This window comes from Calidris pugnax, unplaced genomic scaffold, assembly GCF_001431845.1.
Source record: "Calidris pugnax isolate Ruff unplaced genomic scaffold, ASM143184v1 scaffold121, whole genome shotgun sequence".
NCBI classification, from domain to species: Eukaryota; Metazoa; Chordata; class Aves; order Charadriiformes; family Scolopacidae; genus Calidris; species Calidris pugnax.
This window is the reverse complement of record NW_015090884.1, coordinates 251,574-262,521: the sequence shown is the minus strand read 5'-3', so window position 1 is coordinate 262,521 and position 10,948 is coordinate 251,574. Positions and strand designations below refer to the sequence as shown.

General features: G+C 57.2%; 2 protein-coding genes across 2 annotated transcripts; one reads left to right on the top strand and one right to left on the bottom strand.

The window, feature by feature from the left end:
• The first annotated feature begins 4,397 nt into the window (after positions 1–4,397).
• THRSP (thyroid hormone responsive) lies at positions 4,398–5,554 on the top strand. The gene is made up of 2 exons (XM_014947101.1): positions 4,398–4,881; positions 5,166–5,554. Exon 1 carries the CDS (start codon positions 4,468–4,470, stop codon positions 4,861–4,863), a length of 396 nt encoding a protein of 131 aa, XP_014802587.1. The 5' UTR covers positions 4,398–4,467; the 3' UTR covers positions 4,864–4,881; positions 5,166–5,554.
• A 3,179-nt stretch (positions 5,555–8,733) lies between these two features.
• On the bottom strand, positions 8,734–10,650 carry NDUFC2 (NADH:ubiquinone oxidoreductase subunit C2). Its single transcript, XM_014947096.1, has 2 exons — positions 10,425–10,650; positions 8,734–8,933 (listed from the first exon to the last, which is right to left on the bottom strand). The coding sequence occupies exons 1-2, from the start codon at positions 10,648–10,650 to the stop codon at positions 8,884–8,886; spliced, it is 276 nt and encodes a 91-aa protein (XP_014802582.1). The 3' UTR covers positions 8,734–8,883.
• Positions 10,651–10,948: the final 298 nt, after the last annotated feature.

Sequence of the window (10,948 nt, the reverse complement as noted above, 5' to 3'; positions counted from 1 at the left end):
CTAAACCTCCCCTGGTGCAACTTGAGGCCATTTCCTCTTGTCCCATCACCTGTTCCTTGGGAGAAGAGACCGACCACCCCTGGCTACACCCTCCTTCAGGGAGTTGTAGAGAGCAAGAAGGTCTCCCCTCAGCCTTCTTTTCTATTGTCCCTTCCCGGGTGCCCCTCACATCTTCGGGTGTCCTGCTGTGGGACTGAGCGCTAAACTGAGGTGTGTGGGTGCTGCTGGTCCTGTGTAGGCACCAGCCAGGAGCTTGCCCATGTTGTGGTTCTTGACCACTGCAGACCTGCTGGGAGGGACATTGCAAGGGGACACTGGTCACTCTGCCCACCTGCCCCCTGGTTTTGGCTTTGGCATCATCCTCCTGAGCTGATGCAGTGCTGGGGCAGTGGGTCAGGGGCTCCCTGGGGCTCTGCATAGAATCACAGAATGGTTTGGGTTGGAAGGGACATTAAAGATCATCCAGTTCCAACCCCCCTGCCATGGGAAGGGACACCTCCCACCAGACCAGGTTGCTCAAAGCCCCATCCAACCTGGTCTTGAACCCCTCCAGGGATGGGTCAGCCACAGCTTCTCTGGGCAACCTGGGCCACTGTCTCACCACTCTCAGAGTGAAAAATTTCTTCCTGAGACCTTGTCTAAATTTCCCCTCTTCCAGTTTGAAGCCATTACCCCTCATCTTGTCACTACATGAATGTGTTAAAAGTCACTCTCCATCTCTCCTGGAGCCCCTTTAGGGACTGGAAGGGGCTTTAAGGTCTCCCCAGAGCCTCCTCTCCTCCAGACTGAACTCCTCCAACTCTCTCAGCCTGTCCTCTCAGCAGAGGGGCTCCATCCCCTCATCTTCGTGGCCTCCTCTGGACCTGTTCCAACAGGTCCAATGTCTTTCTTCTTCTGAGGACGCAGTACTCAAAGCTGGACGCAGTACTCCAGATGGGGTACTCTGCAGCCTCAGGTCATTCCTCAGCTCCCCATCCTTGGGCATGAATCACCCTCAAACCCTCCCTTTGCCTCCAGGAACCCCATCAGCCAAAAAGAGACCACCCACGTCACACTGGGAGAGGTTGGGGAGAGCCACCACCACCAGCAGCAATGGCAGGAGCAGGGAGAGAGGGGCTGCAGTAGGGCTGGGGCCGGGCTGAGCTGAAACGGGGTCCCCAGCCCTGGGTGGGAGCCTGGGGGAGGTTCCTCAGAGACACCAGGGCCCCCAGGAGATGCAATGAGATTTTTGGTTCTCTGCTGCCACAGATGCTGTGTTTTAGAATCATAGAATCGTCTAGGTTGGAGGGGATCTTTAAGGTCATCTAGTCCAACCATCAACCTAACTCTGACAAAAAAGTAAATAAGAAAAGAACAAACCACTAAACCATATTCCTGAGGACCATGTCAACCCGTCTTTTGAACACCTCCAGGGATGGTGCCTCAACCACTGCCCTGGGCAGCCCATTCCAATGCTGGATAACCCTTTCCGTGAAGAAATGTTTCCTAATATCCAATCTAAACCTCCCCTGGCGCAACTTGAGGCCATTTCCCCTTGTCCTGTCTCCTGTGACTTGGGAGACAAGACCAAACCCCACCTCTCTACACCCCTCTTCAGGTAGCTATAGAGCGCGATAAGGTCTCCCCTCAGCCTCCTCTTCTTCAGACTTCAACGCCAGCTCCCTCAGCCTCTCCTCATAAGACTTACTCTCCAGACCCCTCACCAGCTTTGTTGCCCTTCTCTGGACCCGCTCCAGCACCTCAATGTCTTTTTTGTGGGAAGGGGCCCAAAAATGGACACAGCCCTCGAGGTGGGACCTCACCAGTGCACAGTACAGGGGGACAACAGGTGGAAGCTTTTGGAAAGCTTCTCCCTGACCCACCATCCTCTTGGGGACCCTGTCCCCAGCCATGGCTCAAAATGGGCAAAATGCCACCACACAAGTGTCCGTCTGTCATCCCTGCTGTCACATCCCCCCGTGGCAGGACCGAGGTGCCACAGCCCCGAGGAGCTGTGCACAGCCCTGCTCCAGGCTGGCCCTGGCCCTGACACAGCAGCTCGGGGACAGTTGGAGATGCTGGGTCCGAGATGTCCCCATGGGCTGAGGACATGGTTGGGGAGGAAATTCATGTCCTGGGGATTAATGACATCGAGCCCCCTCCCAGGGGCTGGCTGGGTTGACACCTGCCCACATGTCCCCAGGGGGAAGGACGTCTCCCAACAGGGTGTCACTAGTGGCTGCAGACCAACGTGTCCTCCATGAACTCCATGGTGAAGCTGCAGCCTCAGGGTGAATGCAGCCCACCATGCCCACCCCCTGGGGGGACACTAGGATGTCCATGCTCCTCCAGGAACCTGCGTGGTGGCCCAGATACCCCAAGACCACAGGGCTGGAAGCACCTGCCCACCTCGGTACAGTGCTGGGCCACACAGCAGGACACCCAGAAATGCTGGGGACACCGTGGAAGGGACAAGAGGGGCAGAGGGGACAGGTCAGGGAGGTGGAGGACCCGACAGCAGCGTGGGCACCTGGCTGAGACATGTCAGGGGGGAGTGGGACAGCTGCCACCACCACAGATTGCAAAAGGGACCAGGGACCCTGTGGCCTTTCCTCAAATAGAACAATTTTGCCCGATTGCCACACGCTGCCTGGACACGTGGGGACGGGCAGTGCTGGCCGGTGTCCCAGCCGTGGCCTCTGCCCCAGGATGGGGGTGGTGCGGTGGTGGTGGCATCTTCCATGCTCCACCACAGCCAGTGACAGCTCCATGCAATGGCTGTGGGACTTTTCCATCACTGCATTTTGTCCCATTGCTGTCCCCATCCCATGTCCCCAGGATCCCACATGGGATTCCAGGAGGGAGCCCATCCCAGGTGAGATGTTCCACACCGGTGGCTGCAACCACCTCCAGGCAACCAGTTGCAGACTGGGGGTTGCTCAATGTCCCCGGAGGGGATGGCAGCAAGGAGGGGGAGAGGTGATGCCCCCCAAGAGCACTGCTGTCTGCACCGTGGGGGGCAGGAGCTGGCCCAGCTCTCCCAGTGCCCCAGAAGTGGTTGTGCTGGGACACATGGGATGGGTTGGGAGAAGACCCAGGCACATCCTCTTCCTGCTGCCCTGCTCATGGTGGGGGGGACACAGTGGGACTCCAGCTCGGGTGAAGGCCACGGGGAGGCGGGCTGAGGACATGGTTGGGGAGGAAATTCATGTCCTGGGGATTAATGACATCGAGCCCCCTCCCAGGGGCTGGCTGGGGTGACACCTGCCCACATGTCCCCAGGGGAAAGGTGGTCTCCCAACAGGGTGTCACTAGTGGCTGCAGACCAACGTGTCCTCCATGAACTCCATGGTGAAGCTGCAGCCTCAGGGTGAATGCAGCCCACCATGCCCACCCCCTGGGGGGACACTAGGATGTCCATGCTCCTCCAGGAACCTGCGTGGTGGCCCAGATACCCCAAGACCACAGGGCTGGAAGCACCTGCCCACCTCGGTACAGTGCTGGGCCACACAGCAGGACACCCAGAAATGCTGGGGACACCGTGGAAGGGACAAGAGGGGCAGAGGGGACAGGTCAGGGAGGTGGAGGACCCGACAGCAGCGTGGGCACCTGGCTGAGACATGTCAGGGGGGAGTGGGACAGCTGCCACCACCACAGATTGCAAAAGGGACCAGGGACCCTGTGGCCTTTCCTCAAATAGAACAATTTTGCCCGATTGCCACACGCTGCCTGGACACGTGGGGACGGGCAGTGCTGGCCGTTGTCCCAGCCGTGGCCTCTGCCCCAGGATGGGGGTAGTGCGGTGGTGGTGGCATCTTCCATGCTCCACCACGGCCAGTGACAGCTCCATGCAATGTCTGTGGGACTTTTCCATCACTGCGTTTTGTCCCATTGCTGTCCCCGTCCCATGTCCCCAGGATCCCACATGGGATTCCAGGAGGGAGCCCATCCCCGGTGAGATGTTCCACACCGGTGGCTGAAACCACCTCCAGTTGCAGACCGGGGGTGGCTCAATGTCCCCAGAGGAGATGGCAGCAAGGAGGGGGGAGAGTTGATGCCCCCCAAGAGCACTGCTGTCTGCACCGTGGGGGGCAGGAGCTGGCCCAGCTCTCCCAGTGCCCCAGAAGTGGTTGTGCTGGGACACATGGGATGGGTTGGGAGAAGACCCAGGCACATCTTCTTCCTGCTGCCCTGCTCATGGTGGGGGGGACACAGTGGGACCCCCCAGTCCAGCTCGGGTGAAGGCCACGGGGAGGCCGGGCCAGGACAGATTGCACAGAGCCTGGGACACAGCGTGGCCAAGTCCCAGCTGGGCTGGAGCCAAACCCGGCCCCATGGCCGTCCAGCCTGGCCCAGGGCTGGCAGGAGAGGACAGCAGAGGAGGGACGTGCCCCGGACACACATAAAAAGCCCTCGGTGGGGACGGGGAGCAGACAGCACCCCAAGAAGAGCCCAGAGCAGCACTGCCAGAGCTCTGAGAGCAGCACCATGGAGCAGTACTTCTCAGCCACCCAGAAGATGGAGCAGGAGGTGATGTTCCCCAGCCTGCTCCGAGGGGTCTTCCCGCAGCAGGAGGGGGCGGCCCCGGCCACGGGCGGCCACACGGACCTCTATGAGCGCTACCAGCTCCTCAAGTCCATCAAGCCCATGGTGGAGAAAGGGCTGGCCTCGGTCACCGACCAGACTCAGACCGACGCTGACACCAACACCTCCTCGGAGGACAACGACACCATGGATCCCCAGCTGGAGGAGCGCCTGTCCCACCACCTGGCGGGCTTGCAGCAGGTCCTCACCCACCTCACCAGGGACACCAATGCCCTCACACGGAGGTACAGCCAGATCCTGGAGCAGATCAGCCCCAGCGAGGGCCAGCCCAGCTGGTGACCCTGCCCCAGCCACCAGGTAACAGCTGGGGGGACGTGGAGCTCAGGAGAAGTGGGGGAAGGGGTGGCTGATGTTCCTGGGGAGGTCCCTCAGAGTGTTGGGGTGGGGAGCTCCTGGGAGGTGCCTGGAAATGGGGACTGTCCCCTCCAATGCTGTAGATCTCCATCTCCATGTTGAAGGAGGGGGCTCATCCCGTCCCTCCGTGCAGAGACTCCAGGGGTTCAGGATCTGGGGTCCTGGGGCTGGTGGGGCAGGTCTCTCCCTGGGATGACCTTTGGGATTAAGGACAGCTGTCGTTGCAGGATGGGTGCTGATGGCATGAAGGAGAGGACGTCCCCATCGCTGACCATCATGGGCTCTTCCCCAGCCCCACTCACCCTCCCCACACCACGGCAGCTGATCTCCCAGCGTGGGCACCGCACAGCAGAGACGATTGCGACCACCCGAGAACCAGATGGTGCCTTATCCTCATAGGAAGAAGCATCTGGTCGTGCTGGGAGGTCCATCGGAAGAGCCCCACACCTCGTGCCCTCCTCTTTATTTTCAAAGAGCAGCATGAAGGCGGTGGCATCGCGCGGTGGCTCTGACCTCCAGTGGTCCCTGCGACTACCAAGCCCTTTTCCAGCTGGTACCTGGACTCTGAGGGGCGTTTTCCCCACCCTTTGCTAATAAAATGAGCCCTGAGAAGCCATTGTTGGTGTGGTGCTTTCCCCTGGGTGGGTTGGAAGGTTTGGGTTGGGAGGGACCTTCAGTGACCATCTGGCCCAATCCCCTGCTGTGTGCAGGGACATCTTCCACTAGATCAGGTAGCTCAAGGCCCTGTCCAACCATAGGGTATCCACAACTTCTCTGGGCAACCTGGGCCACTGTCTCACCACCCTCATTCTAAAAATGTTCTTCTTTATATAGACAGCAACACCAGCAAAAACTGGTGCCTCTTTTCTGTGCACCAAAGTGTCTGACTCTGGCCAACGCACACCCCAGACGTGCAACAGCAAGATGGACACTGCGTCCTGCTGCTGTGCACCCGTAAGGGAGGGAGGGAGACATCAGCCCACACACCACACAGCCATCAGGTTCAGGATCGTCTTCACAGGTCTGCCCAGGGGTGTCCCACCGCTGCTGGTGCTGCCCTGTGCCCCAAAGCTCCCCATGTGTCTCTCCTGCCCATCAGGGTTTCTGCCTCAGAGGTGCCCCAAGTGGGGCTGAGCCTGGGGACCAGCCCTGAGGGCCAGCAGAGCTGCAGGTCTCAGCCCCTCTGGGAAGCAACCACCCCCAGTACCCCAGACCCGTGTCCAGGTTTGGGTTCCACTGGAGGTTCTCACCTCCTCTTACCTGTTCGGGCCATTTCTTCTGGCTGTCAAAGACCACATTGGCTTCAGCTTGTCCTCCCTGTTGGGAGGCTGTGGGGACATGGTCCCCAGCCACCTGTGGCCAAGTAGCCAGAAGATGGGGGGGACAGAGGCTCTGGAGGGGGCAGTGGGGGCTGGATGCAGCACTGCCCCACACCTGAAAGGGACGTGGATGGGTTTGAGTAAGGACAAGGCCAGCCCTGGTGGTGTCAGAGGAGGCAAAGACATGGGGCAATCTGAGAGCAGGGATGAAGTGGGACACTCAGGGACATGTCCATGGTGGCATTTTCCCCCTTCCTGAGCTGTGGCTGAGGATGTGCCTCCCAGGAGGCCATGGGGAAGCTTTTCCAAATGCTGGGTCTGCAGCCACAGAGACCTGGGGAGCTCCTTGCACTTCCCAGGGGCTCACCACCAACCCTGCTCAGTGGAGGTCAGGGTGGTATTATGGTGTGCAGACCAGCTTTGGGCAGATGGGACCCAGTGCTGACTCCAGCTCTAGGCCAAAAGCCCCCTGAATCTCTCTCAGTTTCTGGGAAGGGAAACCATGGCATCTGTGAAAGCAGCTGTCAAGCACCATGTCCCCCAAAACACGGGCAAACACAACTATCCAAAGGCAGTGTGAGGAACTTCAGAACAGATCTGCCCCATGTTGCTCCTCAGATCTGGCCAACGTTGCAGCCTTTTGTTTTATCCAGCAACAGAGAAACACAAGGAGGATACCGGGAGACTCTTAAGCTGGGAGGATACCGGGAGACTCTTAAGCTGTCCCACTGCAATGGTGCCACCTCAAATTGGGGTGTGATGGCACAGGCCAAGGGAGAAGTTGAGCTGGAAGTTGGACATGGGTTCTCCAACCCACCTTTGGAGCTCCTCTGCCTCTGTTGAACCATGAGGAACGGAGGGACGTTGTTTCCCAGTGAGGTGAGGACTGTGAAGGAGGTGACGTCCCTTTGGTAGTCTACCTGGTTAGAGCTGAAGGACAGGACTGCATCACATGGAGAAGATGGTTGGTCAAAGTGAGGAACATCTGTGGTCACCTCCGTCAATGGTTTTTGGCTTGTGTGATATGTTGGGCAGATGGAGAGGCTGGTGGTGCCCCAGGGGAACTATCGTAGCAGAACATTCAGGGAATCACTCCCCACACTGCTGAACGTGACTGATGAGGGACATAAGATGTTCCCAGGAAAGGTCTGTGACGTGGGACAGCTGGAAGAACGTGCTGACGACATTTGGGCCCCACTTGCAATCCCCCAGGACCTGAACATCCCTTCCTGCTCCGATTGCAGGGCGTTGCATCACGCTGCCCCCGGGGATGCGTCAAGCCCTGACGGTGCCCTGCTGCTGGCCACCGCCGTCGGACGTGGCTGATAAGAGACACGAGGTGGCCACAGAAAAGGTCTTTGTCCTTGAAATACCCAGTGCCGTCCCCGGGAGGGGGCAGATCGGGCCCTCCCAGGCGTGGCAGGGGGATGCTGGCTCCATGATGCCCTGGAAGGGCTCCGGGGGCACCAAAATGTTAAATAAATAACATAAATAAGTAAATAAATAAATAAGAAACTCTGGCTCTGGCTTCTCCTGCGGGTGCCAGGGGGAAGCACCCCACAAATTCACACCCACGGCCACCCCCAACGTCTGGCTCCCTGGTGGGCCAAGTTGGCTGTGAGCCATCAAGGTGGCCTCAGGACACAGACGGCCACCAGCCTCCCGGGAGGAGGTGGAGGGAGGGGATCACAGAATGCTATGGGGTTGGAAGGGACCTCTGGAGATCATCTAGTCCAACCCCCGGCCAAAGTGTGTCCACTCAGAGCAGGTTGCACAGGAACGTGGCCAGGCTGGGTTTGAATGTCTCCAGAGAAGGAGACTCCACCACCTCTCTGGGCAGCCTCTTCCAGGGCCCTGCCACCTTCAAAGTAAAGACGTTCCTCCTCATGTTTAGGTGGAACTTCTTATGTTCAAGTTTGTGCCCATTTCCTCTTGTCCTGTCCCTGGGCACCACTGAAAAAAGACTGGTCCCATCCTCTTGACACCCTCCCTTTAAGTATTTATAGGTGTTGATCAGATCCCCCCTCAGCCTTCTCTTCTCCAGACTAAAAAGCCCCAAGTCCCTCAGCCTTTCCTCATCAGAGAGATGCTCCAGGCCCCTCATCATCTTTGTAGTCCTCTGCTGTACCCTCTCCAGCAGTTCCCTGTCCTTCTGGGACTGGGGAGCCCAGAACTGGTCCCAGTGCTCCAGATGGGGCCTCCCCAGGGCAGAGCAGAGGGGCAGGAGGACCTCCCTCCACCTGCTGCTCACACTCTTCCTGATGCCCCCCAGGATGCCATTGGCCTTCTTGGCCACAAAGGCCCATTGCTGGCTCATGGTCATCCTGTTGTCCACCAGGACTCCCAGGTCTTTCTCCTCAGAGCTGCTCTCCAGCAGGTCAGCCCCAACCTGTACCGGTGCAGGGGGCTATTTCTCCGCAGGTTCAGCACCCTACACTTCAGTCGTGTTTACATCAAGGAACAGAAGAACAAGTAATTAAACATTTTAGTATTTAATCATAGCTTTTATTAGGTGAAAGCGAGGAACGGTCCATGTCCCAGGCCGTGGACGGTTGAACAGAAGCTCTTGCTGTGGAATCAGCTCAGCACACGCATCCTTGTGACACGTCGCCGCCAGGAGGAATCCTCAGCGAACCGGGTAGAAATCTTCCATAAGTTCTCCAATTCTTCTCTTTTCTACAAGAGGCAAGGGGGGGTGGAGGGGGGGAAAGCTAATCAGCACTTAATAACTGGATTTTATCAGAAAAGAAGCCAATTTTCACCAAAATCTGCCATCACATCGCTGGGCTTAGTGCCTACATTTAAGAAAACGCTGTTTTTCACCAGGTTCTAGGCCAGCAAGGGCCAACAGCGCTTCAGGTTTCCTGACTTTTCTATTTATTCTTTTTTCACATGCTCCATTTATTTTCTGAATCAACACACACTGCAATTTTACAAGAATAAACACTACAACTGTGATTTTACAAGAATAAAACCTGTGATTTCTACTTTTCATTATTTTCTTTATTTCTCCTTCAGTGGCACAAGTTTGGTCTATTTTTTATTTTTTTTGGCCTCTGGCATTTTTATATTAAACCAAGCTTTTAGGAGGAAGAGCTGGTCATCAAGGCAGCTGACAGAGCTATTAACTTCATGAAGTTCAACCAAGAAGTGCAGGGTCCTGCACCTGGGACATGGCAATCCCAGGCACAAATACAGGTTGGGCGGAAAATCATAGAATGGTTTGGGTTGGAAGGGACCTTCAAGATCATTCAGTTCCAACCCCCTGCCCTGGGCAGGGACACCTCCCACCAGACCAGGTTGTTCCAAGCCCCATCCAACCTGGCCTTGAACACCTCCAGGGATGGGGCAGCCACAGCTTCTCTGGACAACCTGGGCCAGTGCCTCACCACCCTCACAGGAAAGAATGTCTTCCTGAGATCTCATCTAAATCTCTCCTCTTCCAATTTGAAACCATTACCCCTTGTCCTGTCACTACCCTTCCTGACAGAGTCCCTCCCCATCTCTCCTGTAGCTCCCTTCAGCTCTTGGAAGGCTGCTCTAAGGTCTCCCCCGGCTGAACAACCCCAGCTCTCTCAGCCTGTCCTCACAGCAGAGGTGCTCCAGACCTCTGATCATCTTCCTGGCCCTCCACTGTACCTGTTACATCAGATCCATGTCCTTCCGGTGTTGAGGACTCCAGAGCTGGACACAGTACTCCAGGTGGGGTCTCACGAGTGCAGTGTAGAGGGGTGGAATCACCTCCCACGACCTGCTGGCCACTCTTCTCTTGATGCAGCCCAAGTTGCCCAGAGAAGCTGTGGCTGCCCCATCCCTGGAGGTGTTCAAGGCCAGGTTGGATGGGGCTTTGAGCAACCTGGTCTGGTGGGAGGTGTCCCTGTCCATGACAGGGGGTTGGAACTCCATGATCTTTAAGGTCCCTTCCAACTCTTAACCATTCTATGATTCTATTAGAATAGAAACGGCTAATGCAAATTATCTATTTTCATATCATAAAATCCTTAATACTGCTGCAACAGATTGTTAATACGCAGGAAAGAGTTAGCCGACTTGCCAGAAAAGAACGGATTCTGCAACCAGCCCTGCAACATCTTTATATACATTAGCACTTACTAATCTGTGCATTATTTCAGGCTGAGAACTTTTTAAAATACCAAGTTTTTATACCTGTTGCTTTGAAGTCTTCTGGGTGCTGCCGGATGTACTCAAACAGCTCCCTGTCCAGTTTGGCGTGTACGTACTCCGCACGTTTCGTGAGGAAATACCCAACAAACCACCCCACGGTCGTGAACAGGACCTGGCGGTGAACACCTGCAGCGGGAGGAGGAATGTTGCCCTCTCTCAGCCCCTCTCCTGGCCCCAGGTGACATCCCCCAGCCCCCCCCAGACACATACCCCAGCTCCTCGCTTCGCCCCCGTGGTTGGCTCCCCCGCTTCGCCCCCGTGGTCGGCTCCCCCAGGTGCCTACAGCCCCTGCACCTGCAGACCTCCCATGGCCCCTCTCAGCCCCCAGAGAAGCCCCCACTTTGCCTCAGGGATCCTTTCCCACCCAGTCCCCCCATAACCTTCAGAGAGTCACCCCAAATCCCCTCTGTCCCCATACGATGCCCCTTTCCCAGCCCCCTCTGATTACCTCCAACCCCCCCGCAACGGACCCCTCACCTCAGGGCTCCCTCCCCTTCACTCCTGCC